At 47.5% G+C, this 27,424-nt stretch overlaps 1 protein-coding gene across 5 annotated transcripts; it reads left to right on the top strand.

Annotated features, from left to right (window-relative positions):
* Nucleotides 1-1,563: 1,563 nt before the first annotated feature.
* On the top strand, nucleotides 1,564-12,929 carry Cnksr1 (connector enhancer of kinase suppressor of Ras 1). 5 transcript variants are annotated; one of them, XR_015452774.1, is made up of 21 exons: nucleotides 1,564-1,740; nucleotides 4,329-4,486; nucleotides 4,598-4,783; nucleotides 5,531-5,611; nucleotides 6,024-6,065; nucleotides 6,157-6,261; nucleotides 7,447-7,506; nucleotides 7,607-7,675; nucleotides 8,035-8,136; nucleotides 8,215-8,276; nucleotides 8,350-8,423; nucleotides 8,570-8,661; nucleotides 8,740-8,770; nucleotides 9,113-9,285; nucleotides 10,813-10,886; nucleotides 11,033-11,104; nucleotides 11,393-11,466; nucleotides 11,552-11,613; nucleotides 11,705-11,804; nucleotides 11,890-12,067; nucleotides 12,353-12,538. XR_015452774.1 is itself a non-coding variant. In XM_087215528.1 (21 exons), exons 1-21 carry the CDS (start codon nucleotides 1,689-1,691, stop codon nucleotides 12,614-12,616), a joined length of 2,088 nt encoding a protein of 695 aa, XP_087071654.1. In that variant the 5' UTR covers nucleotides 1,592-1,688; the 3' UTR covers nucleotides 12,617-12,929. The 5 variants fall into 5 exon arrangements, 4 of the variants coding, with proteins under 4 accessions (XP_087071654.1, XP_087071653.1, XP_087071652.1 ...); XM_087215528.1 differs by having other exon boundaries at nucleotides 1,592-1,740; nucleotides 4,598-4,779; nucleotides 5,527-5,611; ... (1 more) ...; nucleotides 11,886-12,067; nucleotides 12,353-12,929; XM_087215527.1 differs by having other exon boundaries at nucleotides 1,592-1,740; nucleotides 4,598-4,779; nucleotides 5,527-5,611; nucleotides 11,886-12,067; nucleotides 12,353-12,929.
* The last annotated feature ends 14,495 nt before the right edge of the window (nucleotides 12,930-27,424 follow it).

The following is a 27,424-nucleotide window of genomic DNA, read 5'->3' as shown; positions in this document are numbered from 1 at the left end:
TATTAGGCTTTTAATTCAGATAGGTGTCATGATAAATATATTTTTGAGTATTACTATTGATGCATATAGAATGTTTTGTATTTCATTGTTAGTGTATTTCAAAATATCTTGTAGCATGTTGTCCATTACAAACCATTTTCAGCACTGAATCACAATGTTGGCATTCCATCCAATAGGTTTCATCCCTGGCAAGAACCTAATAACATTTTCCGGCCTAGTTCTAATGTTGGATCATTCAGGTATACAAGACCATTTTGTAGCATTTTGACTGGTCAAATATTTATTTACATTACTGTTTTCTCCCTCATCTGAATCAAGGTCTTCATTCTGTACTTCTCTGTCTGTCATATCTTGCTAACTTCTTTGGCTTACATGATCCAAGTTGTCATTGATAGCCAAGTCACCTGATGACTTTCAGCCTCCTCCCAAAGTTGTAAGAGCAGATTTTTATGCAATATTTTACTGAATTGGGCTAATTCTACATGAAAAAATCAAAAGAAAACAATAAAACAAATTATAAATACACAAAAATATAACGTGGTGCATAATGTGGGTAAAACTCACCCATTTACACTTTGAAGCATGTGGATACACCTTGCCCTTCGTCATACTGAGTGGGTGAACACAAAGGATTGCTTCTTGCATTTCCCCAGCACAGCTACTGAGACATACAGCCAGCTACTGTTATACTAAAGTACATATTTTCATTAGAGAACTATGGTTGGGGGGTCTCTTACTATGATACTACTTTTAGAAGTGTTATTCTAGCTGGGAAGGGTATTGTATCTGTAGTCCCTGCTACCTGGGAGGCTGAAGTGGAAGGATCACTTGAACCCAGGAATCTGAGGCCAGCCTAGGCAACATAGTGAGATCCCATCTCAAAAAAATTTAAATTAAAAAAAAAGATGTAATTCTGAGAAGGGGTCCATAAGCTTTGCCAGACTGCCAAAGAGTGTGAAATAAAAGAAAGGGCTGGGCCGGGGATTTATCTCAGTGGTTCCGCCGCCTGCCTCGAAAGCACAAACACCCGAGTTCGATCCCCAGTACCAAAAAAAAAAAAAGGGCTAAAGGCTGGGGATTTAGCTCAGTGGTTCTGCCAACTCCCTCACAAGCACAAGGTCCCAAGTTTGATCCCTAGTACCAAAAAAAAAAAAGGGCTAAAACCCCCATTTGTAAAGGTTTTAAAACCACTCACTCTGCAAATGCCCTCTGAGGTAGGTCTTTATGTCTGTTTTACAGAATTAGAGGCACAGAAGCTGGGTTCTGAGCCGGGTCACACTAACAAGACCTGTCATGGGCCTGTCCCTTTGACCCTTGCTTTGCCAGTGGTTTGCCACTGTGCTTACTGCTCACCTTGTGGCTCCTTTTGGAGGAGCCCCAGGGTCAGGGCCCACTCTGGGCTATGAGGGCAGTTTGGGGCGGGATCTCAGGCCAGCTCTGAGGTCCTCGGGCCACACCCCATGGTGCTGCGGGCCTGGCCGGGTGCCCAGCTGCCAAAGCCTTATTAAAATGCGTGAGGGAGGAGCAGGAGGTGGACAGGTGGTGGGCCAATGGCCGTCGCAGTGCCTCACCTGGGCGACTACCGGGCCCAGGTATGCGTCGGCCCCGCCCCGGCCCAGCCTCGCCCTGCCCCGGGCTCTGGGAGCGGAAATTCCTGCACCAGAGGGACGCTGCGGGTGGAGCTCGCCATGGATCCTGTGGAGATCTGGACTCCCAGGAAGGTGGCAGCCTGGCTGAGAGGTAGGTGCGGCAGGGGCAGAGATGGGGTGAAGAGAGCGTGTGTGGTGTCCCGCGGCAGAAGTCGGGAAAGGAAAACGAGTCTGCGGAGTCTGTTAGTCAACAGGTATTTACAGGGCGTCTGGCGTGTACCAGGTACTGTCCTGGGCAGATAGACCGGCTGACCCTGGAGAGCCCAGGGACCCAGAAGGGAGGACCCAGATGGGTTCCCCCATCGCCCTACATCCTAAGAGGCCACAGGGTATCGAAGGAGAGTTGGGACATGAAAACAGAAGGGAATCCTTTCTGTCCCATGCCTCCTTTATTTCCTTCATCTTCCCGATGCCCCAGGACCCAGTTGTCCTGGGTTGTTGGAAAATGGGCTGTTGTTAAGCCCATTTTTCAGAGCAGAAAATACACAGAGCCTGGAAGTGATTTGCTCAGTCTTGGAAAAGGGCCTGCTCTGGTGTCATTTTCCCCTCTCCTCCGAGAGGGGAATTTCCCCTCTCACCCTAGAGAGACAAGCAGAAGCCCCAGCCAGACTGAAGAGGGTGATAAAGCCCCAGGGAGAGAGGCACTCCTAGGGCCTGTGAGCCGAAACAGAAACAGCCCGGAGACATGAACTGCAGACTCTAGCTTTGTGACCACAGGCATCAGTTTCTGTGTCCATGAAGTGGACGAGATGAGGCAGTCATGGTGTGCCCGGATGTGTAGTACGGTGTTGGGGTCTACTGGGAAAGAGGCAGCCACTCTTTGAACTTGGGAAGGAAGCTCCTCAAGGGGCCAGAGCCAGGGAGCAGTAGGTTCATGAACTCCCAATCCAGTGTTCTTAATGCCACAAGTAATGAGGGAGAGCTATTGAACACACACACACACACACACATACACACACACACACACACACTACCACCAGCACCACCACCACCAACAACAATGCCTGCTTCAGAATGGGAAGAATTCCTTCCATGACCTTACCAGCTACCAAATCTCCATTCATGTCTGTTTTCGTGTTTGTTTAATGGTGATGAGAGTAGTTCCCATCTAGAAATGCAGCAAAGACCTCGTGTCAATATGTGAAAAGCCCTTGAAATTTAGCAGCTTAGTGAGACCCTATCAAAATTAAAAAATAAAAATAAAAAGGACCAGAGATGTAGCCTATTTGAAAGCCTTTGGGTTCAGTCCCCAGTACTGCAAGAGAAAAAACAAAAACAAAACCTGACCCAGCACAAGTAAGCACTCAATACATTACTTTTGAATGTCTGCCTTGTGTCAGGCACAGGCTAGAAGCTAGAGGCAAATGGTTATTTAAGGCCTGATTTTTTTTTGGTATCAGGGATCAAACTTGGGACCTGGCACTTGCAAGGCAGGCGGTGGAACCACTGAGCTAAATCCCCAGCCCTAAGACCTGATCTTTTAAGAGGCTGTTATGAAGTGAGAGAGACTGATCAAGTGCTGGAATGTATGGAGCCTCAAGGGACAGTGGAACCTCAGGAAAGGCTCCCCAACCCAACCTAGGGAGTTCCAGAAGCTTCCTGTGGGGAGTTAGATGAAAAAGGGCATGAAGGAGCCAGAATATCAGTCCAGACAGAAGGAACAGCACATGAGGGGAACCTGAGGCAAGAGTTCCAGGAACTAGGGGCCAGGGATTTAGCTCAGTGGTTCCACCACTTGCCTTGCAAGCACAAGGACCCGAGTTTGATCCCCAGTACCAAAAAAAAAAAAAAAGAAAAAGAAAACAACTTCCCTATTTTCAGGCTGGGGATTTAGCTCAGTGGTTTGACCGCCTGCTGTGCAGGCGCAAGGACCGGAGTTCGATCTCTGGTACCAAAAAAAAAAAAAATGAGTTCCAGGAGCTGCAAGGGCTTGGTCCTCTGGATCTGAAGTGTTGAGCTGAAGGGGCTGTGCTGGGAAATGGGAAAGCCCTTGAAGGGCGGGAGACCCATCACACAGGGCCTTGTAGTCATGGTAGAGTTGGCAGTAACAATACGGTGGCTATTATTTATTACCTGTCTACCATGAGCCCAAACATGGAACAAGTGCTTCTTTTATTGTTCTCATTTTACAGGTGAAGAAATTGAGGCACAGAGCAATTATGTAACTTGCTTAAGTGTTAGCTCTCAGATCTACCTGACTCCAAAGGCCCTGCTCTCAGATTTAAGAGAACATCAGAGAAACCTGAAGGATTTCTTAAAACACAATGCTGGGCCTCCCCCCTGAGTTTCTGCTTCAGTGGTTAAGGGGCAAAGCCTGGGAATTTTGCATTTTTAACAAGTTCCCCAGGGAAGTGGCTGTTGCTGCTGCCCTGAGGACCAAAAGCCACTGCTCCATATGGTCTTCAACTAAGTGACCTCAGGTGTGAAATGGATAGACTACGCCTGGATTCCAGCTGTCATTAGGAACAGATGGAAGGGAAAAGGGCTCTGCAAGAGTAAGGCACTGGGGCCGGGGATTTAGCTCAGTGGTTTTGCCGCCTGCTGCGCAAAGCGCAAGGACCCAAGTTCGATCCCCGGTACCAAAAAAAAAAAAAAAAAAAGAGTAAAGCACTGGCCTGAAAAGTCACACTTCCTGTCATCCCACACACACACCCACACTGACCCCTGTTGTCCCTCCAGGTCTGGACGATTCCCTGCAGGACTATCCCTTTGAGGACTGGGAGCTGCCTGGCAAGTACTTGCTCCAGCTGTGCCCCCGCAGCCTGGAGGCTCTGACAGTGTGGCCTCTGGGCCACCAGGAGCTCATTCTGGATGGGGTGGAACAGCTCCGGGCCCTGGTGAGTGAGGACTGGCCACACTGGCTGGCTGCAGCATCCACCAACCTGGCTGAGGGTCCCCATAGGGGGCTGGCTGCTGGCAGAGCAGTAACCTGTCCCATTCTGGCACAGAGCACTGGGCTACAAACAGAGAACCTGCAGAGCCTGGCAGAGGGGCTGCTGGAGGGGACCCAGGCCTTCCAGAGCTTAGTCCAGGGACGCCTGGGGGACTCTCCTGAGATCCCTGCCGAAGTTCTCAGTGCAGCTGTGAAGCTAGTGCATGCAGCCCGTGCTCTTCTCTTCTGGCTCAACAGGTACCTGGTTGGGGTGACTGGTGAGAGGACCCTTCTTGTCTTGGCCTCCTCTAGGGCCTGGGAGAAAAATAGAGTTTGGTTTTTGTTGAGATTTGGCAGAGCAGTTGGGGATTTAGCTCAGTGGTGCTGTCGCCTGCCTCACAAACACAAGATCCCAAGTTCGATCCCCTGTACCAAAAAAAAATAAAGTTATCCTTTAGGGGATTTAGCTCAGTGGTTCCAGCGCCTGCCTTAAAAGGGCAAGGTCCTACGTTCAATCCCCAGTACCAAAAAAAAAAGGTCAGAGATTTGGCAGAGCAGGTGAAAGAAGTTAGTCTACAGAGGCACTGGGCTGGCTACCTGGCTTCCCACTCCACCTCTGGTTTGTTATCATCACAGTCTTACCAACAGCTATTAGAGAGCTTCCCTGTCTCCTCACTGGCTGCTGCTTGCGCTGTGAGTTCTACTTGAAATGTTGTCTCCTCAGGGAAGCCTCCCCTGTTATCCACGGTCAGCGTTCTACGTTTCACAATACTCATGACAGCTGAAGCTAAATTGTTGATATAATCATCTGTTGTTCAGCATCTGTCTCCTAGTGCCTAGACAAGAGCCTGCACATAGCAGGGGTGTGAAAAATCAAGTCCTGTGCTAAGCTTTGTCATCTCCTTTACTCCAAATCAAAACCCGTTAGGGCAGTCTCAGATGAGAGATGGGCTCAGAGTGCCAAAGCCCATTCCCTGAACCATAATGCCATGCTTCTCCTGCCAGGTACCTCTTCTCCCAGTTAAACGACTTCTCAGCCTGCCAGGAGATCGGGGCGTTGTGTGGGGAGCTGAGCCAGGCTTTGCAGGAGGTAGGAGGACAGGGGCCAGGCTTGGCCCATGCCCAGGAGGCCAGACCAGGCAGGAGCTTTTTATAACCTGTGAATCAGACCAGGGTCAGGTGTGAGGGCTGGGGCAAGGGAGTGAGCACAGGAGGAGAAGAGGCCCTGCTGCTGGGTATAGGGCGATGGGGTATGGGGTCTCTTCCCTGGCAGAGGACCTCAGGAAATTTGCCAAATAGGAGGGGGTGACAGGGGAGGGCATGCATGTGTGGTGACTCCTGGAGGCCTGGTGGCAGGGGGATAAGAACTTGGGGTTGAAATTCTGAAGTCCTATAGGGAAGCTGGGAAGGACAGAGGGGACAGCCCTCCCATGCTCTTAGGAAAAGGCCACCCTCCCTCAACCTTACTCAGGAGGGGCTCCTGCTTTTCATTCTGCTTCTAGGACTGCCCAGAGGCTGTGAAGGAGAGCAAAGTCCTGAGGATCGTGAGTGGGGGCAGAGGGGGAGTGGGGTGTGGGGGTGTGGGGATGGGGGAGTGGAATCAGGTTTAGCCAATCAACCTGCCCCCTGCCCCAGTGCAGCCACGTGTCTGGAATCTGTCACAACATCCTGAGCCACACCCCAGAGGAGCTGCTCGAGCAGAGGGCTGTTCTAGAGCAGGTGCAGCTGGACAATCCTTCGGTGAGACCTGACCTGTCACCTCACTCCTATCCCCTTGGCAGCCTTGTCTGGGCCCTGAAATATGGTCTAGGGCAGTGGTCCAAGCTTATAGCACGCATGCTGCAGCAGGCACGCAGCACCCTCTCTGTTGGCATGTAAGCCACGTTGCCCCAGCAGCTGAGCATTGGATAACAGTTGTTTTTTCTAAACTAAAACCTCAGTGTTCAGGTTTAATTTCAGTGTTGACATGTTGCAATAAACAATTGGGTTTGGGGTTGCAATTTGGACACTTGGTCTCTAAAAGGTTTGCCATCATTGGTCTAGGGTCTCCAGTATCCTTCACGGCTGACTGGAAGCCTATTATGCACAGGTGTTAAAATGGAGGTCCAGCTGGGCACAGTAGTGCACAGCTGTAATCCTAGTTACTCAGAAGGCTGAGGCAAGAGGAGCACAAATCCAAAGCCAACCAGGGCAACATAATGAGACCCTGTCTCAGATTTTTAAAAAGCTTAGGGACTCATGTCACATTTTGCCAGATGTAGTAGTGCATGTATGTAATCCTAGCATTTGGGCAGCGGAGGCAGGAGGGTTCCAAGTTCAAGGCCAGCCTAGACTACATAGCAAGATTCTATCTCAAAAAAGCAAAACAAACAGAAAACTTTAAAAAGGGCTGGGGGTATAGCTCAGTGGTAGAGTGTTTTCCCATCATGCACAAGGTTCTGGGTTCAACCCCTAGTTCCAGAAAAAAATATGGGACCCAGAGGACCTACCTGTAGTGTCTTCCCAAGTCTTTAGGGGCTGTGCCAGTATGGTCTCAGGTTGCACATTCCAACTTTGTGACACAGGTCTAGCAGGGTCTCAGGGATAGGTTGGGAGAGAGAAGAAAGGATATGAGCTTTTCTGCTTTAATCTTTAGTTAGGAAACCCAGAGCCCCCAACCCTGCCTCTGTCTTGCCCTGTCCCTCTCCATTCAAGAAAGTCTGTGAATCTAGTATCTCAGAAATCAGTGACCCTGGGTTCACTCTGGCCCTTTCAGAGGAGGGGGCAGAGGTCCAGAGAGGAGCCCAAAGTCACGCAGCAAGTTGGGGCAGTGCCAACATGGGGCCAGCTCTATCCCCACCCCCATTTCCACCCACCATAGAGCTCTGGTGCCCAGTGGCCCTGCTGCCCCCAAACCCTCAGTGACTGTAGCCCCTGCCTTTGCAGGACCTGGAAATCCAAACCACAAGCAACTGCCTGCACTTTGTGTCCCGAGTGAACACCCAGGTGAGAGCCCATACCCTTCTCCGCCACCCAGCCTTAAAGCCCACTCACCAGCTCCAGGCCCCAGAGAGCCCACTTTCTGGGTCCCACTCCCCCATACCAGGTCTCCACTGACTCCCAGCTGCAGATCCTGCCTGGAGATGAGGTTGTCCAGATCAATGAGCAGGTGGTGGTGAGTGGGGTGGGGACAGAGTGGAGCCCTGGCTAGTAGGTGGGGAAGGCAGCCCAGGGCTCTGCCCCTCACCAAGAACAGGGCTGTGGATGCTGCCTGCCAGGAAGTTCAGAACTGGCTCCCAGGTGAGACCCCCATGTCCTTGCCAGCTGCACATCCCAAGGCCCTCTCACCTTCCTCCTCAGAGCCACAGCGAGGGGGCTTATGGAGGCTCCTTGGAGGCGGTGTAGGTAAAGCAGCAGGAGGCTCAGGGAGAGCTCCAAGTGCAAGGTCAAGAGTTGGTGGGTTGCTTCAGAGCCTGCTACCCAGCTTGATGCCAGCCTAGTGTCTCTACTTTGTCCAATTCTCTTGTCCCCCAGGTGGGCTGGTCTCATAAGAACGTGGTGAGGGAGCTGCTTCAGGAGCCTGCCGGGGCCAGCATAGTGCTGAAAAAGATCCCAGTGCCAGAGACCCCTCCACAGGTAACCACCCCCCCCATCCCACCCCTACCTGCTTTCACACTCCTCAGCTCCATTATCCTGATTCTGATGATTCCCCAGACCCCCTTGGACTCCCTACACCTGAGAAGCCAGTCACTGGCTGTGGCCCCACTGTCTCCCAGGTAAGAGACTCTGCCCTGGAGGTCCCTTGGTGGGGGACCATGGGTTCATCTCATCTCTCCGTGCTCTTCCCAGGGTCTCATCTGAAGAAGTCTTTGCCTTCAACCTGACTTCAGACTCATATCCTGGGCCCGGCCCTGCTTGGACAGGTAGTGTTAAAGCCCCAGCAGGTGATAGATTCTCCCCAGCAAGGCATCTGAGCACCTGACTCTGGCCTTCGATGCTGACACCATCACCTCAGTCCCCGAGCCTGGGACTGGGTTCATGGACCTTCCCCCACTTCCCTCCCTGACAGACCCCGAGCCCCTGCCCATCACACCTGCATCTCCAGCCACATTCTCAGCAGGAATAGCAGAGACACCTGGGTGCCCAGGACACCCTGACAAGGTAAGCTCAGGAGGATCAGCAAGGAGCGGTGTGGGCTGTGGACCCAGACTTTCTCTAACCCCTGCATGTTCCTTTCAGAGTCCTGTCCTTGGTCGGAAGAAATCCAAAGGTATGAGTGCCCTGAATGGGTGGAGGTCCGCCCATATGAGGACCTCTCAGAAATCTTTCTGTGTTGGGACGACGCCCCCACCCACTTCCCACATAGCCTCTGTTTCTGGGGTCAAGCAGATCTGACCTTTACCAGCTCTGTGATTTTAACCAAATGCCTGGTCCCCTGATCTTCAGTTGACTCATTTCTGAAACAGAGTCCTCACTGCCTCAGAGATGACATGTGTGACATTCTGAGCTCAGAGTGTGGCTTCAGACATCTCAGTTGGGGATGCTCAGGAGGTCTGGGGAGCGGGGCTGCCTCACCAACTCTCACCAGCCCAGCTGCGCTATGCTCTTGCAGGGATGGCAACAAAGCTGAGCCGACGGCGGGTATCTTGCCGCGAGCTGGGCCGGCCAGACTGTGATGGCTGGCTCTTGCTGCGCAAGACACCTGGTGGCTTCATGGGTCCACGCTGGCGCCGCTGCTGGTTCGTGCTCAAGGGGCACATGTTGTACTGGTACCACCAGCCACAGGTGAGACCCCCCCCCACTCACATGGGTAGCAAGTGAGTTGCTTCAGAGATTTGATTCTTGTCTCTATTCTACCATTTACTCCCATCTGTCATCAGTGATGGCCCCAGACCTTCCAAGGCCTCAGTGTTCCCATCTATAAGTGAGGATGGCTCTTCAGAAAGAAATGACTTGATATGTGTGAAAAAGAAGTTTAGGGACAGTTGGGCATAGTGGTGAATGCCTGTAGTTCCAACACACAAGAAGCTAAGATAGGAAGATCACAAGTTCAAGGCCAGTCTGGGCTACATAACAAGTTTGAGGCCAGCCTGGACTACAAAGTGACACTCTAGACAGTGTCAAAACAAAACAAAAAACTTTGGAGGAGCTGAGGTCATAGCTCAGCAATATGCTGTGTGCTTAGTATACACAGGGCTCTAGGTTTTATTTATTTATTTATTTATTTATTTATTTAATTTTTTTGGTACCGGGGATCGAACTCGGGGTCCTTGCACTTGTGCAGCAGGCAATGAAACCAATGAGCTAAATCCCTGGCCTCATTTATTTATTTTTGAGACAGGGTCTTGCTATGTAGTCCAGGCTGGCCTTGAACTCACTATGTAGCCAAGGCTGGCCTCAAACTCATGGTAGTCCTCCTGCCTCAGCCTCCTGACTTCTGGGAGGTGTGCAGGAGCTGAAGTTGTAGCTCTAGGTTTCATTTCCCAATACCACCCCAAAAAAAGGAAGTTTGGAGAAGGTATAGGAAATATAGAAAAAAATCACTTTTATTCTATTCATCTGACCCCTTCTTGTGATATTCTGTCCATCCTAGTGATGAACCATTTGATCATTTTTTTCATTCAACATAAACCCAGCTCTGGACTAGACATCGAGGACACAGGAAATAGACAGTTTCTGTCTCTCCAGAATTTAGAGACTGGCAGGGGAGAGGGATAGATACATTCTCAAGGACAAAGTGGGGGACATGTATTAAGATAAAGGAAAAGCTGATGTGTGTGAGCCCAGCAGAGGTGTCCCTTCCAGCTTCCAGAAGCTTCTCTGAGAAAGCAATACCTAGAAGTTAGTTAGATGAAAGAGGAAAGAAAACCAGGAAGAGAAAAAGCATTTGCACAGCTCATTGGTCTCAAGCAGCTTCTTGGGTCTCTACAAAGGAACTAATGCATAAGCAGGATCCCCTTTCTTGCCTGACCCTCCCTTTTTCTCTCCTCTCTCCCTTCCTCCTCTTTCTTCCCTTCCACTCTTCCTTTCTTTCTTTGCTGAGGATTGAACCCAGGGCCTAGCACACGCTGGGCAAGTGTTCTGCCACTGAGCTGCATCCCCAGCCATTGGTGTTTCTCTGGATGTCTTTGTTTCCCTTTCTTGGCTCAGAGGTACCTCCTGTTGTGAGCCTCAGAAACAGAGAGCTGTGGTAAAAGCCCTGGAAACCCTTCTCCCCTCCACCTCCCTTGGGAGCCCGAGAGGTAACTAAGGAGCTGACCAGGCCAGGAGGGTACCTGCCCTCCAAGCTGACCCTATGCTGTGACCCCTCAGGACGAAAAGGCCCAGGGCCTCATCAATGTCTCCAACTATAGTCTGGAAAGTGGACATGATCAGAAGAAGAAATAGTTAAGTCCTGGAGTGTGATGGGCTGGGGGATGGGGCAAGAAAGAGTGGTTGGTGGGGTGGGTGCGTGGCAGATGGTGGGATACCTGGGACTCTGGATGCGCACAGCCAGGAGGAGGCTAAGTGATGCCCTTTTGCTCCCTGGCAGTGTGTTCCAGCTCACCCATGAGGTGTACAAACCCTTTGTTTTTGCGGCTGATACCCTCTCTGATCTGAGCATGTGAGTGCCACTGCCCCTGCCCTATTGCCACAAAGGTCCCAGCTTCTGAGTGCTTGGGAGCTAGGACCAAATTCCAGGCCTCTGATGAAAAAGAAGATGAGCTGGGCATGATGGTGCATGCTTGTAATCTCAGCTACTGAAGAGGCTGAGGCAGGAGGATCTCAAATTCAAGTACAGCCTGACCAACTTAGGGATTCTCTGTCTCAAAAAAATGAAAAGGCCGGGGGATGTAGTGTCATGGCAGAGCATGAGCCTAACATGTGTGATCCCCTGTTCACACCTCCACAGGTGGGTACGCCACCTCATTACCTGCATTTCCAAGTACCAGTCCCCAGGCCGGACCCCGTCAGCTCCAGAAGAAGGTAGGTATCTCACGGGAGTGGGAAGAGGAAATTGGATCTCATTAGAGATTCTGCTGGGTTCGCCAACTGCTGCTCCTCACTCCAGACTGCTACAGTGAAACAGAAGCAGAAGACCACGATGATGAAGCTGGGTCCCGCTCAGCCTCAGTAAGTAGGGGACCGCTCTGGGGTGGGAGGTGGGGGTAAATAGCAGCATGAGGGATTCAGGCTGGTGCCCTCCTCTCCTCCCCTCTTTCAGCCCAACCCAGTGCAGTCTTGGAGTCCACTCCACGAAGACACCTCACCCTCAGCCTCCCCGATGAAGCGCAGCCCGAGGACCTCCTTCAATGCCCCAGCAGGTGCCAAGCTGGAGCTGGGAGCAAGGCACTGGGCTGGGGGCTGCAGTGGGCACAGCCTCATTCTGCTCCCTCCTCCCACAGACAGCAGTGAAGGGGCACTGGAAGGAATGGTTCGGGGCCTGAGGCAGGGCGGCGTGTCGCTCCTGGGCCGGCCACAGCCCCTGACCCAGGAGCAGTGGCGGAGTTCTTTCATGCGGCGCAATCGAGACCCCCACCTCAATGAGTGCGTGCACCGCGTGCGGGCACTACAGAGTACACTCAAGGTCAGCTGGGGACACCCACGTGGCAAGGGACCCAGCTCTGGGTTTCAAGCTTCAGTGACTGGCTCTCGGCTCTTCCCTGGGCTCCAGACTACAGGCTCTGCTCTGAGCTCAGCTGTGGAGCCAAGTTCTAGGTTCTGAGCTAGGATCTGAAGTCTCATCCAGGCTCCTTGTGCCAGGCTGGCCAGGTGCTGGGTTCTAGCTGTAGGATTCTGGAATTAACTCTGGGCTCAGGCTGTGCCCCCTCCTTGGGTGATCATAGCTTCTTGCCTCCTGTCCCCTTTGCAGGCAAAGATGCAGGAGTTGCAGGCCCTGGACGAAGTGCTAGGTGACTCTGAGCTGACTGCAGAGAAGTTTCGCAGGTGGAAGGAGCAGAACCAGGAGCTGTACTCAGAGGGCCTGGGGGTCTGGGGAGGGGTGCAGGCAGAAGACAGCTCCCAAGCCCTGATGTCTGGCTCCAGAGAACAGTCCCCGCAGCCCCTGCCCTCTGACCCTGAGGAGCCCTCCCATCTTTGCCCCCTTGACCCCAAAGAACAACCTCCAACCTCCTGAGCCCAGACCCTGAGAACCACCTCATCCCCAGCCTCTGACATACCCAGGGTAGCTTGTCCCTAGGTTCTGTTCAGGGCTGGAAATAGTGCCAACACCATTTCTGCTCCTGTCTCCCCTGGAGTGGGATGAAGTGAGTTTTTGCCACCCTCCTTCCTGAGAAACACACCCCCACCCTGCCCTCAGATCTGAGGCACACAGCCTGACCCTCACTGTCCCTCAGTACTGCTCATTCCCTCAAACCAGTTCTGGACTGGTGTTTATTTTACATGAGACGCACTTTTTCAGCAAATAAAGTCGATTTCTCTGAACTGAATCTGTGTGCCTCTACTTTAGAACCAGAAACCTGCTTCCCAGAGAGGACTGGAAGGAACGGCTATAGGGCTGGGCCGAAGGCTTTCTCCCCCAGGGTGGGTGACAAGTCCCCTGCACACCCATAGCTGCACCTGAAGCTCCTGCCTGCTGGAGTGAAGGGCTGTGTCCTCGGCTAGAGAGGGTTCCTAATTCACATCTACCCCTCCCAGCCCCTGCGAGGCCAGAGGTGCCCCCTACCCCATCTCCAGTGAGGACAAGTGGAAAACTTTCATTTGGCAGATGGAGAAACAAGGACAAGGGGGGCAGCCTCCAGCCGGGTGGTGGGACAGGTAGATAAAGGGCAGGGGAGGGTACCAGTAGGGGGCTGCCATGGGGAAGAAAGGTGCTGGCATAGAGCATCTCCTCTCCTTAGTTCAGCCTCACCTCCAGCTTCTCCATCCAGAGTAGGACCATGTCCCCTGACTCCATCCAGGCCACTCGGGACACTTAGCCTATTCCCATCAGCCTCTGGCTCTGAGCCCAGCCCAGCCCCATAGCTCCTTGCTGGCAGGTGACCCCTGGCTTCCTCTGTGGGTTTCAGAGGGGGCAATGGGAGGGGTTCCTCCAGCTGGACAGCCTTGATAGAATGCGGAAAGCTGGAGGTCACAGCCGCCTCTGTGGGCCGAAACTGCCTGGAGCAAAGTTGCTTTGAGGAAGGGGAGGGGAGAGAGCAGCAATAACTGGTAGCAGCAAAGGACAGACACAGATGATATCAAACATTTCACCATCCTGGTAGGTGGCCCCTGCCTGGCTCCCCCACTAAGGTGGTCCTCTGGGGTGGACAGAGACAGCAGCCACACTGAGCGTGGGCTCCTCTTTCCTGCAGAGAACCACATACCAGCCCTTCATCGGCCAGAGAAGCAAATGCTCATCAGCCACCAGGACATTAGAAGAAGAAAGGTAAGGACATGAGGGCTGTGCAGCCAGCAGCAACCCTCTACATTGATGCCCATATTCCAGGATCTCCAGCAGCTGACCACAGAGATCCACCCATTCACTGAGAGTAAATGCCCAGGCAGAGGCCACTCATGGAAACACTTGGCCGAAGGAAGTTTCCTCCCTCTCCCAGGAATCCTGGGACACTCCAGTTCATCACTCACATGTACATCGAGATGCTGCTGGGCCGGGGATTTAGCTCAGCGGTTCCACTGCCTGCCTTGCAAGCACAAGGTCCCAAGTTTCACCCCCGGTACCAAAAAAAAAAAAAAAAGGAATGGGTCAAGAAGCAAGATTCAACAATATGTTGCATACAAGAAACACACTTAAAAAAAAAAAAAAAGAAACTTAATTCTAAAAGAAATTCATAGACTGAAAGATAAAGGGTAGAAAACAATACTCCATGTGACAGTAACCCGAAAAAAAGCAGGAGTAGCTATCTCCTTTGCAGATCAAGTGGATTTCAAATCAACACTGATTAAGAGAGACAAAGAAGGACACTACTTCCTTTTAAAGGGAACAATCCAAGAGGAAGAGATGACCATCATAAATATATATGCACCAAACACTAGTGTGCCCAACTATATAGAACAAATATTAATGGACATTAAAAATCAAATAAGCACTAATACAATAGTAGTGGGGGACCTCAATGCCCCACTGTCACAGATAGATTAACTAGACAAAAAATAAGCAACAAAATATTAGAACTCAATCAAACTCTTGAACAAATGAACTTAACAGATGTTCACAGAGTGTTCCACCCTACAAAATCAGAATACACATTCTTTTCAGCTGCACACTGGTCATTCTCCAAAATAGACCACATACTCGCTCATAGAATACGTTTAAGTAAGTGCAAAGGAATTGAAATTATCCTCTGCATATTATCAGACCATAGTGCGATGAAATTGGAGATCAATAGCAAAAGAAACCACAAGAATTCATAAACACATGGAAATTGAATAACACACTTCTGAATAACCAATGGGTCACAGAGGAAATTAAAGAAGAAATCAGACAGTTCCTACAATTAAATGACAATGACAATACAACATATCAGAATCTATGGAACACAATGAAAGCAGTCTTATGAGACAAATTCATAGCAGTGAATACTCATATTAGGAAAATAGAATGAGCCCTATTAAACAACCTGATGCTGAACCTCAAGCTTCTAGAAAAAGAAGAGCAAGACAAACCCAAAGCTCATACAAGGGAGGAAACTATAAAGATCAGAGCAGAAATCAATGTAATGGAGACTATGAGAACAATACAAAAAATCAATGAAGCCAAGAGTTGGTTCTTCGAAAGAATAAACAAAATTGACAAACCCTTAGCCAACCTTATCAGAAAAAGGAAAGAAAAGGCCCAAATCCATGCAATTAGGAATGAAAAGGATGAAATTACAATAGACCCAGCAGAAATCCAGAGGATCATCAATACCTACTTCAAGAACCTATACGCCAATAAGGTGGAAAACACAGAAGAAATGGACAGATTCCTAGATAGGTATAAATTACCAAAGTTGAATGAAGAAGACCTAAAAACTCTAAACAACCCAATATCAATCAATGAAATTGAAAATGTAATTAAAAACTTACCAACTAAGAAAATCCTGGGTCCTGATGGCTTCACTGCTGAATTCTACAAGACATTTAGAGAGGAAGTACTCCCAGTACTGTTTAAACTCTTCAGCGAAATTGAAAGGGAAGCAATAGCCCCGAATTCATTCCTGGAAGCAAGCATCACCTTGACCCCCAAAGCAGAGAAAGACCCAACCGAAAAAATAGCTTTAGGCCAATCTCACTAATGAACATAGATGCAAAAATCCTTAATAAGATACTGGCAAATAGAATGCAGAAGATCATCAAGAAGATCACACACTCTGACCAAGTGGGATTCAGCCCAGGGATGCAGGGATGGTTCAACATACACAAATCAATAAATGTAATACACTATATCAATAGAACCAAGGACAAAAACCATATGATCATCTCAATAGATGCAGAAAAAGCATTTGACAAAATCCAACGTGCATTTATGATAAAAACCCTACAAAAAATTGGAATAGATGGTCTCTGCCTCAATCTGATAAAAGCCATCTATGAAAAACCAACAGCCAATACCATACTAAATGGTCAAAAACTGAAATCCTTCACACTAAAATCAGGAACAAGACAAGGATGTCCACTATCACCACTCCTGTTCAATGTAGCTTTGGAAACATTAGCCACAGCAATTAGACAAGAGAAAGAAATAAAAGGAATAAAGATAGGAAATGAAGAAGTCAAATTGTCATTATTTGCAGATAATATGATACTTTATATAGATGATCCCAAGAACTCCACCAAAAGTCTTCTAGACTTAATAACCAAATTCAGTCAAGTAGCTGGATACAAGGTCAACACACAAAAATCAATAGCTTTCCTCTACAAGAACAACAGACTCACTGAGAGAGAAATAGGGCAAACAATTCCTTTTACAATAGCATCCAAAAAACTGAAATACCTAGGAATCAACCTAACAAAAGAAATCAAAGACCTCTTCTCTGAAAACTGTAGCACTCTGAAAAGAGAGATTGAAGATGATATCAGGAAATGGAAAGACATCCCTTGGTCCTGGGTAGGAAGAATCAACATAGTGAAAATGGCTATACTTCCAAAACTGCTATATAGATTCAATGCAATCCCAATTGAAATTCCAGCAGCATATTTCACAGACCTTGAGAAAACAATCCAAAAATTCATTTGGAACAAGAAGAGACCCAGAATAGCGAAAGCAATTCTAGGCAACAGAGACATGGCAGGGAGTATCACAATCCCCAACTTGAAACTATATTACAAAGCCCCTGTGATAAAAATAGCATGGTACTGGCAAAGAAATATATCTAAGGACCAGTGGAAAAGATTAAAAGATGCAGAAACAACCCCAGACACACTGAGCCACCTCATCTTCAGCAAAGGAGCAAAACATTCTCACTGGAGGAAAGATGGCCTCTTTTTTTTTTTTTTTTGGTACTGGGGATCGAACTCAGGTCCTTGAGCTTGTGCAGCAGGCGGTGAAACCACTGAGCTAAATCCCCAGCCCAAAGATGGCCTCTTTAATAAATGGTGCTGGAAAAATTGGGTTTCAACTTGCCAAAGATTAAAACTAGACCTATATCTCTCACCATGCACTAAACTAAAATCAAAATGGATGAAAGATCTAAATATTAAAACAGAAACACTGAACCAGCTGGAACAGAGTTTAGGTAGAACCCTTGAAAACACTGGTGTAGGAAAAGATTTTATGAATGAAACCTCAGTTGCCCATGAACTAGCATAAACAATCAAGTGGGATCTCTTCCTATTAAAAAGCTTCTGCACAGCAAGAGAGACCACGAACAGTTTGAAGAGACAACCCACAATGTGGGAAAAAAATTTCACCAGCTGTTCCTCAGACAAAGGTCTACTATCTAAAATCTATAAAGAACTTTAAAAAAAATCAGACCTCCCACATTTAAAGACCCAATCCAAAAATGGGCATCTGAAACGAACAGACATTTCTCAAACACAGAAGTAGAAATAACAAATAAACATATGAAAAAATGTTCAATATGGTCATTCAAGAGATGCAAATGAAAACAATGCTGAGATTCCACCTCACCCCAGAAAGAATGTCTGCTATCATGAAATCAACGAATGACAAATGCTGGCAGGGCTATGGGGAAAGAGGAACACTGCTCCACTGCTGGTGGGAGTGTAGACTGGTGCAACCACTGTGGAAATCAGTATGGAGATACCTCAAAGAACTAGGACTGGAAGTCCCATTTGACCCTGCTATTCCCCTGCTGGGGATCTTCCCCAAAGAATTAAAAGAATCATACCACAGTGATATATGTGCACCCATGTTCATAGCAGCACAGTTTGTAATAGCTAAAACTTGGAAGCAGCCCAATTGTCCATCAACTGGAGACTGGATAAAGAAAATGTGGGGTTTTTAAAATATAAAATGGAGTACTACTCAGACATAAAAAATGAGAAATTAGAAACATTTATTGTTAAATGGATGCACATTGAGGTGATACTCTTAAGTGAAATAAACAGGATGCACACATGTAATACTAAATGGTTTCTCTAGTGTGAGAAATTGAAAGTGTAATTAAGGACTAAAAGGTATGATAGATAATGTGAAATAGGAAGAAAAGGGCCAAAGGGGAAGGGGAAGTAAGAGGGGTAGGGGAAAGGAAAGAAGGGAATGGAATCAATATAAGAAAAGGTAAAAATGGAAACAGTCTTTGTAAATAGGGAGGAATGGAGGGGTTGAAGAGAGGGCAGGGGAATGGGGAAAAAATAAGAACCAAGAGAGATTATGTAAAGGTGCAAATTTCCAATTAAAAAAAAAAGATGCTGCTGTAGCATCCAGCCTTCCAGGTGACACTGGCCTGGATGCTGGCGACCAGTGCCATCACCATTGCGCTCCAACACCTTCCCTAAGCACATGGGATGCCAGCCTGACCTCTGCCCCACTGGGTCTGATGGGGATCTGAGGCAAGACACTTCTCTCTTGGCTCCTGTCTGTCTGTATGGTTGGTTGGATGCACTCCAAGAATCTCTCAGGTCTGAACTTCCAGGAATCAGAAGATCAAGGAAGACTTCATGGTGGAGGGAGCTTTGGAGCCCAGCTTTGATGAATGTACTGGATTTGTATTTGTGTTGCTGAAGCGAGCACAAAGAATGCACTGGATTTGTAGAAGGGCAGAATGGTGTGAGCAATGGGCAGCTCCTGGAGAGTGGTACCAATCTTTTTTTTTGGTACCAGGGATTGAACTCAGGACCTTGCACTTGTGAGGCAGCCAGTGGGACCACTGAGCTAAATCCCCGGCCCTCCACCATCTTAATAACAGTCCCTAAGAGAGAATCACTCTGTTCAGTGCCAAGATTCCAGGTATAAGTACAACAAATCCTGTTCCTACCTCAGACAGACACAAGCACACCATTATAAATGCCTGAGTAAGCTGGATGTGGTAGCACATGCCTGTAATCCCAGCACTGAGGAGGCTAAGGCAGGGGGACTGCTGCAAGTTCAAGGCCGGCCTAAACTGCACAGTGAGACCCTTTCTTTAAAAAATTGCCTGAGTATAGCTGGGCATAGTGGTACACACCTGTAAACCTTGCACTGTAAGAGGTTGAGGAAGGAAGATTACAAGTTTGAGCCCAGCCTACAAAACTCAATGACTTAGCAAAACCCTGTCTCAAAATTTTAAAAAAGTTTTTTAAGGACTAGAGATGTAGCTTAGTGCAACAGCTCTGGATTCAATCCTCGATACCACCAAAAAAAAAAAAAAAAAAAGGGCCTGAGTATCAGAGCACATGGGAGCTCAAACACAGCAATTAAACCTCAGCTGGGAGGTCAGGGAAGGCTTCCTGGGGAAGGTGACATTTAAGGTCAGAGTAAATAATGAGGAATCCAGGGGATTTAGCTCAGTAGTTCCACCGCCTGCCTCGAAAGTGCAAGGTCCCAAGTTCAATTCCCGGTACCAAAAAAAAAAAAAAAGAATGAGGAATTCAGGTGTGATGGCATATGCTTGTAATTCCAGCATTCAGGAGGCGGAGGCAAAAGGATCATAAATTCCAGCAGCCTGGGCTACATAGTAAGACCTTGCCTCAAAAAAAAAAGAAAAAAAAGTAGGAGTTGGCTAGGCAAAGAGAAATGCGGAACAGGACAAAAGAAAGAGCATGTGAGACAGTTTTGTTTGTCCAAAGTCCAACATACTTTAGTCTCACTAATGTTTTAATTTCTTACAAAGGATACACATATATGTATTGTGTTATTTAACAGTGTGTCAGGCTGGGGATGTAGCTCAGTAAAAGAGTCCTTGCCTGCATGCACAAGGCTCCATCTTTGATTCACAAAATGAAATATGTCCAGTGCAGGGGTGGCAGGTGAGTTCAGAGAGGTGGTCAGTGGCCGGATCACACAGGTCTTTATGTTATGTCAAGGAAGATGGCTTTACCTTTTGTCAGTGGAAAGCCAGAGAGGATTTAAAACACTAAAGTGAAATGACCAGCCAGATGTTTTAGAAAATTTGCAGCGGTTGCCACAGTGTGGACCATTGAAGGGAGGAGGCCAAGATTCGGGGGAGATGGGCCAGGAGGTCCCCGTTGCAGAGGTGTGGGTGAAAGATGCTGGGACTCGGGCCAGGACAGTGGCAGTGGGTGAGAAAAGGGTAGATGCACTTGGAGGTTTCCAGGAGTTGAATCAGTAGCCTTCCTGATCCATCACAGGATAGCTCACATTTAGTGAGCACGTACTGTGCTACCTTGTGTTGAAACATGTCGTCATCTCATGCACGTAAACAAAGGAGTAGCAGGAAGTTAAGTTTCTGGCTTGAGCAACCGCATGGGGGCTGGCATTTTGTGTTGGGATGTGGGGACATGGAGCAAAGCAGTTTTGCAGAGGACGTAGAGGTCAGTGGGACATCTGCGGTGCCTGAGGTGCCCTTGCAGTGTCCACACAGAGTTGTTTTGAGAGGAGCTGAAAGCCACATCTGAAAGGCTGCCGGAGGTGCTGGGCTGGAGAGGGACACACGAGAGTTGTCAGCCTCAGAGCTGGCAGAGAGGGCGCCAAGGCTGAGGAGCAGACACCATAGCCTCCGGGTGTTGATGAGGAGGAGAAGGCCAAGGCAGATACCAAGGAAAGTCTCCAAATAAAAGACAAGAATGAAAGCGAAAGTGAAAAAGGAGACCGAGGAAGTGTGGCCAGTGATGTTGAGACATCCCAGGAGATACTAAGAGGTCAGGCAACCGGGCCAGAGGTGGTGAGATTGGCACAAGGACTAGGAAACATCCCCTGAGTTCATTCTCCTGACCTGCAACTGGAGTCTGCTTTATGTGATGGAAGCAGAATTGCAGAGTGAGGAGAGAGGAGCACAGATCACAGGCCATTAATGGATCGTGAAGTCAATTCAGAGTGCACATGCCAGCATTTTGTTTTATTTTGTTGAGACAGGGTTTCACTGCATAGTTCAGACTGTCCTCAAACTTGGGATCCTCCTGTCTCAGCCTCCCAAGTGCTAGGATCACAGGTATATACCACCATGCCTGGATGCCCCAGGATTTTGGTATAGAAAAAAGTAGAGTTGGGGGATAAAAAAGGAGAGAATGATAAGGAGAGAAGGAGGAAGAGTTATGATATAAAATATATTTTTTCTTATGGGCCCCAGTCAGAAATGCTGAAATCCTGGTATAAGATATTTGTTGATGAAGGTCAGATCCTGAAGACCTGTGAATACCAGGATTGCTTTTGAACTTTGTCCTGCAGGCTGTGGAAGCCATAGGAGGCTTGTGGGGAGGGAGGGCAACTCTGATTTAGGTATGGATGCTTGTGATTTGGTAAGGCAGCAGGACAATTTTTTTTTTGGTACCTGGGATCAAACTTGGGACCTTGCGCTTTCGAGTTAGGCGCTGGAACCACTGAGCTAAATCCTGGGCCTGGCAGCAGGACAATTTGAGGCTTTTTGATTAATTCGAGGCGGATCTATTGTTTGCAGTTGGCAAGGAGTGGAGATAAAGGCATAAAGGAATGGCTAGGGGAAAAGAGCTTTTCATTTGTATGTGTGTGTGTGTGTGTGTGTGTGTGTGTGTAGAAAGAGACAGGGAGAAACAGACAGAGATGGAGAGAGTGACTGTGAGATATCTGTGATGTGGCAAAACATAACTTGTACTGGAAGTGTGGCCTCCTTGGGTTTCAATTCTAATTCCAGTTCCTGTTCCAGCCTCCCAAGCTCTGCAGTCAGGCTAAGCTTGATGTCTGCATTTGAGAAATGAGATTTATAGGGTTCAGGAGCAACAGTCAGAAAGCTTTTTCTGTGCACATTGGCCCCAGATAGCAAATATTTTAAGCTTCACAGGCTCTACAGTCTCTGATGCAACTACTCACCTCTCCAGGGAGCACAAAAACAGCCACACAGCACACACATGATCGAACGTGCCTACACTCCCGTGCAGCTTTTTCCAGAGGAGAGTGGGGACTTTTCAAGATGACATTTCACTGTGTTGCCCAGGCTGGCCCTGAACATCGGGGCCTAAGTGATTCTCCTGCCTTAGTCTGCAGAGTAGCTGGGACGCACCACTGTGTCTGGCTTTAGTCCAGTAAAACTTGCTTACCTTTTTTTTTTTGGACGGGGTGGGGGGGGCGGTGGGATCGAACTCGGGTCCTTGCGCTTGCGCAGCAGGCAGCGAAACCACTGAATCTTTCTTTCTTTCTTAATGAAGATTTAGTTTTATTCCTTTTAGATTTCAAGTCACAAAGTCTAATTTCCCCCAATCTTTGGTTGCAGTGAAATTCCATTTTTTTTTAGTACTTGGATGCTTTCATTTTTACATTTAGACATTTTGATGCTTACAAAATGTATCTACGTGGCTATTTTTTTTTTTTTTTTTGTACCGGGGATCGAACTTGGGTCCTTGCGCTTATGTGGCTATTTTTAATTATGTCAGTCTCATTAAAACTTATCTTTCCTTGGGGCTGGGGATTTAGCACAGTGGTTCTGGCGCCTGCCTCGCAAGCACAAGTTCCAGAGTTCGATACCTGGTACCAAAACCAAAAAAAAACCCTTATCTTTCCTCTACTTTTTTTTTTTTTTTGGGGGGTACCAGGGATCGAACTCAGGACCTTGTGCTTCCGAGGTAGGTGACGGCACCACTGAGCTAAATCCCTGGCCCCCCTCTACTGTTTTCGAAGAGTCATTTATCATACTCTAAAACCTCCATGTGCATTGTCTATTCTGGCCTTTTAATTCATCTGCCAACACCATAATTAGAGGCATTATAATGTGTTTCAATATTTACTAAAAGCTATCTTAGATACAGGCTGCTTTTTGTTACCAAAGGTTTTGTTTTTTTTTTTGTACCGGGGATCGAACTTGGGTCCTTGCACTTGCGCAGCAGGCAGCGAAACCACTGAGCTAAATCCCCAGCCCATGTTACCAAAGTTTTATTAATTCTTGGGCTGGGGATTTAGCTCATTGGTGCCGCCGCCTGCCTTGCAAGCACCAAGGTCCAGAGTTCGATCCCTGGTACCAAAAAAAAAATCAATTCCCAAAGTTTTATTTATTGTACTTTTGGTTGATACACTTGATTTTTCCTTCATGTATCCAACTGCTTTTTCTTAACTGTACTGGCTATTACCTCCATTACAATGCATTGTTAAAGATTACAGGCACCTTCCTCTGCTTTCCAATTTTAAGAAAACCTAACTTTTCTGTGTGACATACTTTAGTCCAGTAAAACTTTCTGCATGAGCACTGAACTTTGAATTTCCTATAATTTTCATATTTCATAAAGCGCTCTCCCCTTACTTTACCCCTACCTGCAGATCATTGGATGTCTTCTTTCCAGGAGGTCTCTTCCCATCTTTCCCAGGCCAGGCGAGGTATTGCTCTGCGATACTGTGTACTTAGATACTGGGTTAAAATGTACTGTCTCTCCATCCCTCTCAACATAGTCTATGAGCATGGCAGTGCCGATCCCTCACATCCTCAGGAAATGGTTCCAGGTACAGCATACAGTAGGAGCTTAATACTGAATGGATAACAGGGATGGATCTGCAGACAGCCAGACTGGTGCTTCTTTGTGTATGAATAGGCTCAGACTGAGTGTAAGAGGCCAGGATGACTTGTATTTATTGAGCTGCCCCCAAAATTTAAGAACATTTTTTCCATTAAAATATAGTTTTCTTGGGCCAGGGATGTAGCTCAGTGGTGCTGCCTCCTGCCTTATAAGCACAAAGTCCTGAGTTCGATCCCCAGTAAAAAAAACCAAACAACCCTATATATAATGTTTTCTTTTGGAATATTTCATACAGATACCTGTTGCTCAAAACTATATTGAAAGAGGCGGGAGGGGTTGAAGGGAGGGTAGGGGAATGGGAAAAAAATAAGAACCAAGATACATCATGTAAAGGTACAATTTCCCAATGATAAATGTAAATGTATTGTATACCTAAAATGTACCAATAAAAGAATTTAAGAGAAAAAACAAAACAAAGAAATATGATCATAATCATGAAAAAAAAAAAACTATATTGAAAGGTTAACATGGAATTCTTGCTTTCATTCCAATCCCCTCACCCTCTTTCCCCCTGCTTGCCTTCTCTAGATAATCTTATATTTATAGTCACTTGTTTATCCTCCTGGTAGCTATTTTTGCAAACAGATATATATTTTTAGTCCTCCCTTTCCTGACAGTAGCATACTATAAATGCTATTCTGCACTTTCCTTTTGCTTCTGTAACTTACTAGCTCCTGTCTTTTCTTTCTTTCTTTTTCTCTTTCTTTCTTTCTTTCTTTCTTTCTTTCTTTCTTTCTTTCTTTCTTTCTTTCTTCTTTCTTTCCTTTCTTTCTTTCAGACAGGGTCTCAACATGTAGTACAGGTTGGCTTTGAACTCATGGCAATCCTTCTGCCTCAGTCTCCCAAGTGCTGGGATTACTAGTGTGTGCCACCATACCTGGCCTACAAGGAAATTTTCTGCAGTCCACTAGCCAAGGTGTACTAACTGTGTATATAAAGGAGGACCTTCACTGTGAGTCTCTGAGATTGCAGTTGGCTGTTGACACATGTATGGGACCATGAGCGCACACGTGTTTTGTGGAACATTTGGGGATGATAGGGTGACAGCTGTGGTGATGGCTGACGAGCCCTGCTCTGAAAAGGACACTGACCCCCTAATCTTGGGGTGTGAGGAGGTGAACACAAAATGCTCCCATGGGCTGGGCCTGACAGACCCCCTGGGACTGGCCCAACCTTCCTCCCAGGACAGATGGAACATTCTCAATTTTGGGGGTTGCTTTTGGTGTTCTTCATTAAAGAAGTCAGTATCGGGCCGCGGATTTAGCTCAGTGGTTCCACCGCCTGCCCCACAAGTGCAAGGACCTGAGTTCTATCCCTAGTACCAAAAAAAAAAAAAAAAGAAGTCAGTATCATCTGTATTACCTACACTCTTGGGTGAGCTGGGAGGTCTGGAGAAAAGAGAGCAACCTGTCTGGAGGCCAGGAATGAGAAGGGAGTTGTTACCAGCTGAGGCTCGGATCTGCATCTCTGGGTACTTTGTGGGGGGCAGTGAGGAAGGAGGGGCCTGGGCAAGGTCAAGGGGCACCCCTGAGAGTCTCTGCCACAGGGCTGGTTGTTATGTGCATAGGGGTAGAACTCCTGGACAGGATCAACAGTATCATCCTGTGCTAGACAGGGCAATATCAGGGCGTTCATTCTTTTTCATACTGTCAATGCCTCTCCCCACCCTAGCCATTCCCCTTCCCTGAACAGGGCCCTGGGTCTCTGAGGGAGAGAGGAGTGCAGACAAGAGAGGCTTATGGGTCTAAATCCCTGTAGTTCCTTTGGTAGCATTTATTTGCATCCATTTTCGTTCATGTGTATATCCTGTCTCCAAAGCCTCTGGGTGAAGTTAGGGCAGGCCATTGGTCTCTCTGGCAGGTGTTTTTGGTGTTTGGGCTCACACTCTTTGGTACATTCATCCTCAAACATTTCAAGGTGTCACCTTGAACACCCTCTTCATCTGCATCACAAAGGATGGATGACTGGACATCTACAGCAACTTCCAGTGAGTGCCCCAGGCTACCAGGCCCCCTCCTGCCTGGCATGATCCATTAGGATGTAAAAGAATCACAGACTCTGTAGAAAATTGCTCCGTCCTGTGGAATCCTTGCTCCACCACACTAGTCATGTGATCTTAGGTAGGCTGCTTCATTGCTCTTCTGAGATTCAGTTTCCTCATCAGTAAATTGGGGATTACAATATATCAGCTATGCAATGGATTGTTGTGAGATTAGGAGAGAAAAATCTACATGAATTTCCTAGGATAGAGCTAGGTACAGAGTGCTCTATACTAGAAGTATAAATGGAATATATGCTGTCATCTCTTTAGGGCAAAAAATGTTTTCAACTGACCTGGGGTGGGGGGGGGTATCATATTTTTTTTCCCCATTAACTTTACTGGTACATTTTCGGTATAAAATACAGTTACATTCATCATTGGGATCCTGGGGTTATCATATTTTGAGAAAATATTTTACGAGAAATTTACAAGGCAATAATAGTGGGTACCTCAGCAGGTGTGATTTTTTTTTTTGCCTGTATTTTTCTTCCAATCATTCTATAATGGGCCTGAATTATTTTTTGAAATAAGAAAAGAAAAACACGAATAAGAGTATAGCTAATAGGGAGCCAGGTGTGGTGGCACATGCCTGTCATCACAGCACTTGTGAGGCTGAGGCAAGAAAATCATGAGTTCAAGGCTAGGCTGAGCTACATAATGAGTTCAAGATCAACTTGGACTACATAGCAAAACCAAAGAGCAAATGAGTGAGCAAACGAGTGAACAAAGGAACAAACAGAGCCAGTCTGTCTGTGGGAAGAGGAATACCCTGCTTGGTCGCTTTCTCCCAACAAATAGTGCCTTTCATACCCCTACAAGGAAACTGTGAGGTTCTCTGGGCTCAGTTGAAAACATTTTTGTCCTAAAGAGATCACAGCAAAGCCAGAGATGATGGTACTTGCCCGTAATTCCAGCTACTGGGGCTGAGGCAAGAGGACAGCAAGTTTTACATCAGCTTGGGCAATTTAGCAAGACCCTATCTCAAAATAAAAATGAAAAGGGTCAAAGATATAACTCAGTGGTAGAGTGCATGTCTAGTATGTGTAAAGCCCTAGGTTTAATCCCTAGCACCACGAGAGAGAGAGAGAGAGAGAGAGAGAGAGAGAGAGAGAGAGAGAGAGAGAGAGAGAGAGAGAGAGAAATTTTATTCCTCCTACTTGTCTGCTACTATCTCTAGTTTTGCCACCTAGGAATTTGTGGGGTCTCTTGCTTAGGTTATAAATACAGTTGACAGTTTCAACATGAAACAGCAAAATCCACAGTTATGTCCCTAGAACCCTCTTTTTGTGTCCTTTTTAATAAACTGCTTTATTTCTAGCAACAAAACAAAGTCAGTGAACTTTAGCTATTACATTTATTTAAGGGCCTGGGATTTAGCTCAGTGGTTCTGACTCCTGCCTCGAAAGTGCAAGGTCCCGAGTTTGATCCCCAGTACCAAAAAAAAAAAAGCGATCTTCATCACATTTATTTAAATAAACACTTGCAGCCAATGAGGATAGAGATTAAAGGGAAATGGTTACTTCCCTGTCTTTTTTTTTTTTGAGACAGGGTCTTGCTATGTATTTCAGGCTGGTTTTGAACTTGTTATGTAGCCCAGACTGGCTTCAAACTCTCGGTAATCCTCCTGCCTCAGCCTTACAAATGCTGGGATTACAGGCATGAGCCACCACACCCAGCCCCTGTCTTTTCTAAACCAAGCCTATACTCTGGAGGTGCAGCTTATGCAGGTCCTCCCTGGCTCCAACAATAACAAATGCTCAACTTCAGCTGCAGTACCCACTGGTGGTAAACATCAGCTAGGCACTCCCCTACCAGGTAGACTCTCCCGGAGTGTTGCCCTGTCAGCCTCCGGTCTGGCTGGGCTCT

Source organism: Heterocephalus glaber, unplaced genomic scaffold (genome assembly GCF_053883595.1).
Source record: "Heterocephalus glaber isolate CG9 unplaced genomic scaffold, H.glaber_assembly_v1.0 deba00001452, whole genome shotgun sequence".
NCBI classification, from domain to species: domain Eukaryota; kingdom Metazoa; phylum Chordata; class Mammalia; order Rodentia; family Bathyergidae; genus Heterocephalus; species Heterocephalus glaber.
This window is presented reverse-complemented; position numbering and strand designations above follow the sequence as displayed.

What these genes read in the sequence shown, in the direction of transcription:
- Cnksr1 (XM_087215527.1), top strand. Translation starts at nt 1,689, where the DNA reads ATGGATCCTGTGGAGATCTGGACTCCCAGGAAGGTGGCAGCCTGGCTG. An exon ending in AGAGCAAAGTCCTGAGGATC is followed by an intron (nt 6,066 to 6,156) that starts GTGAGTGGGGGC and finishes CCCCTGCCCCAG; the next exon opens with TGCAGCCACGTGTCTGGAAT. An exon ending in CCCGTCAGCTCCAGAAGAAG is followed by an intron (nt 11,467 to 11,551) that starts GTAGGTATCTCA and finishes TCCTCACTCCAG; the next exon opens with ACTGCTACAGTGAAACAGAA.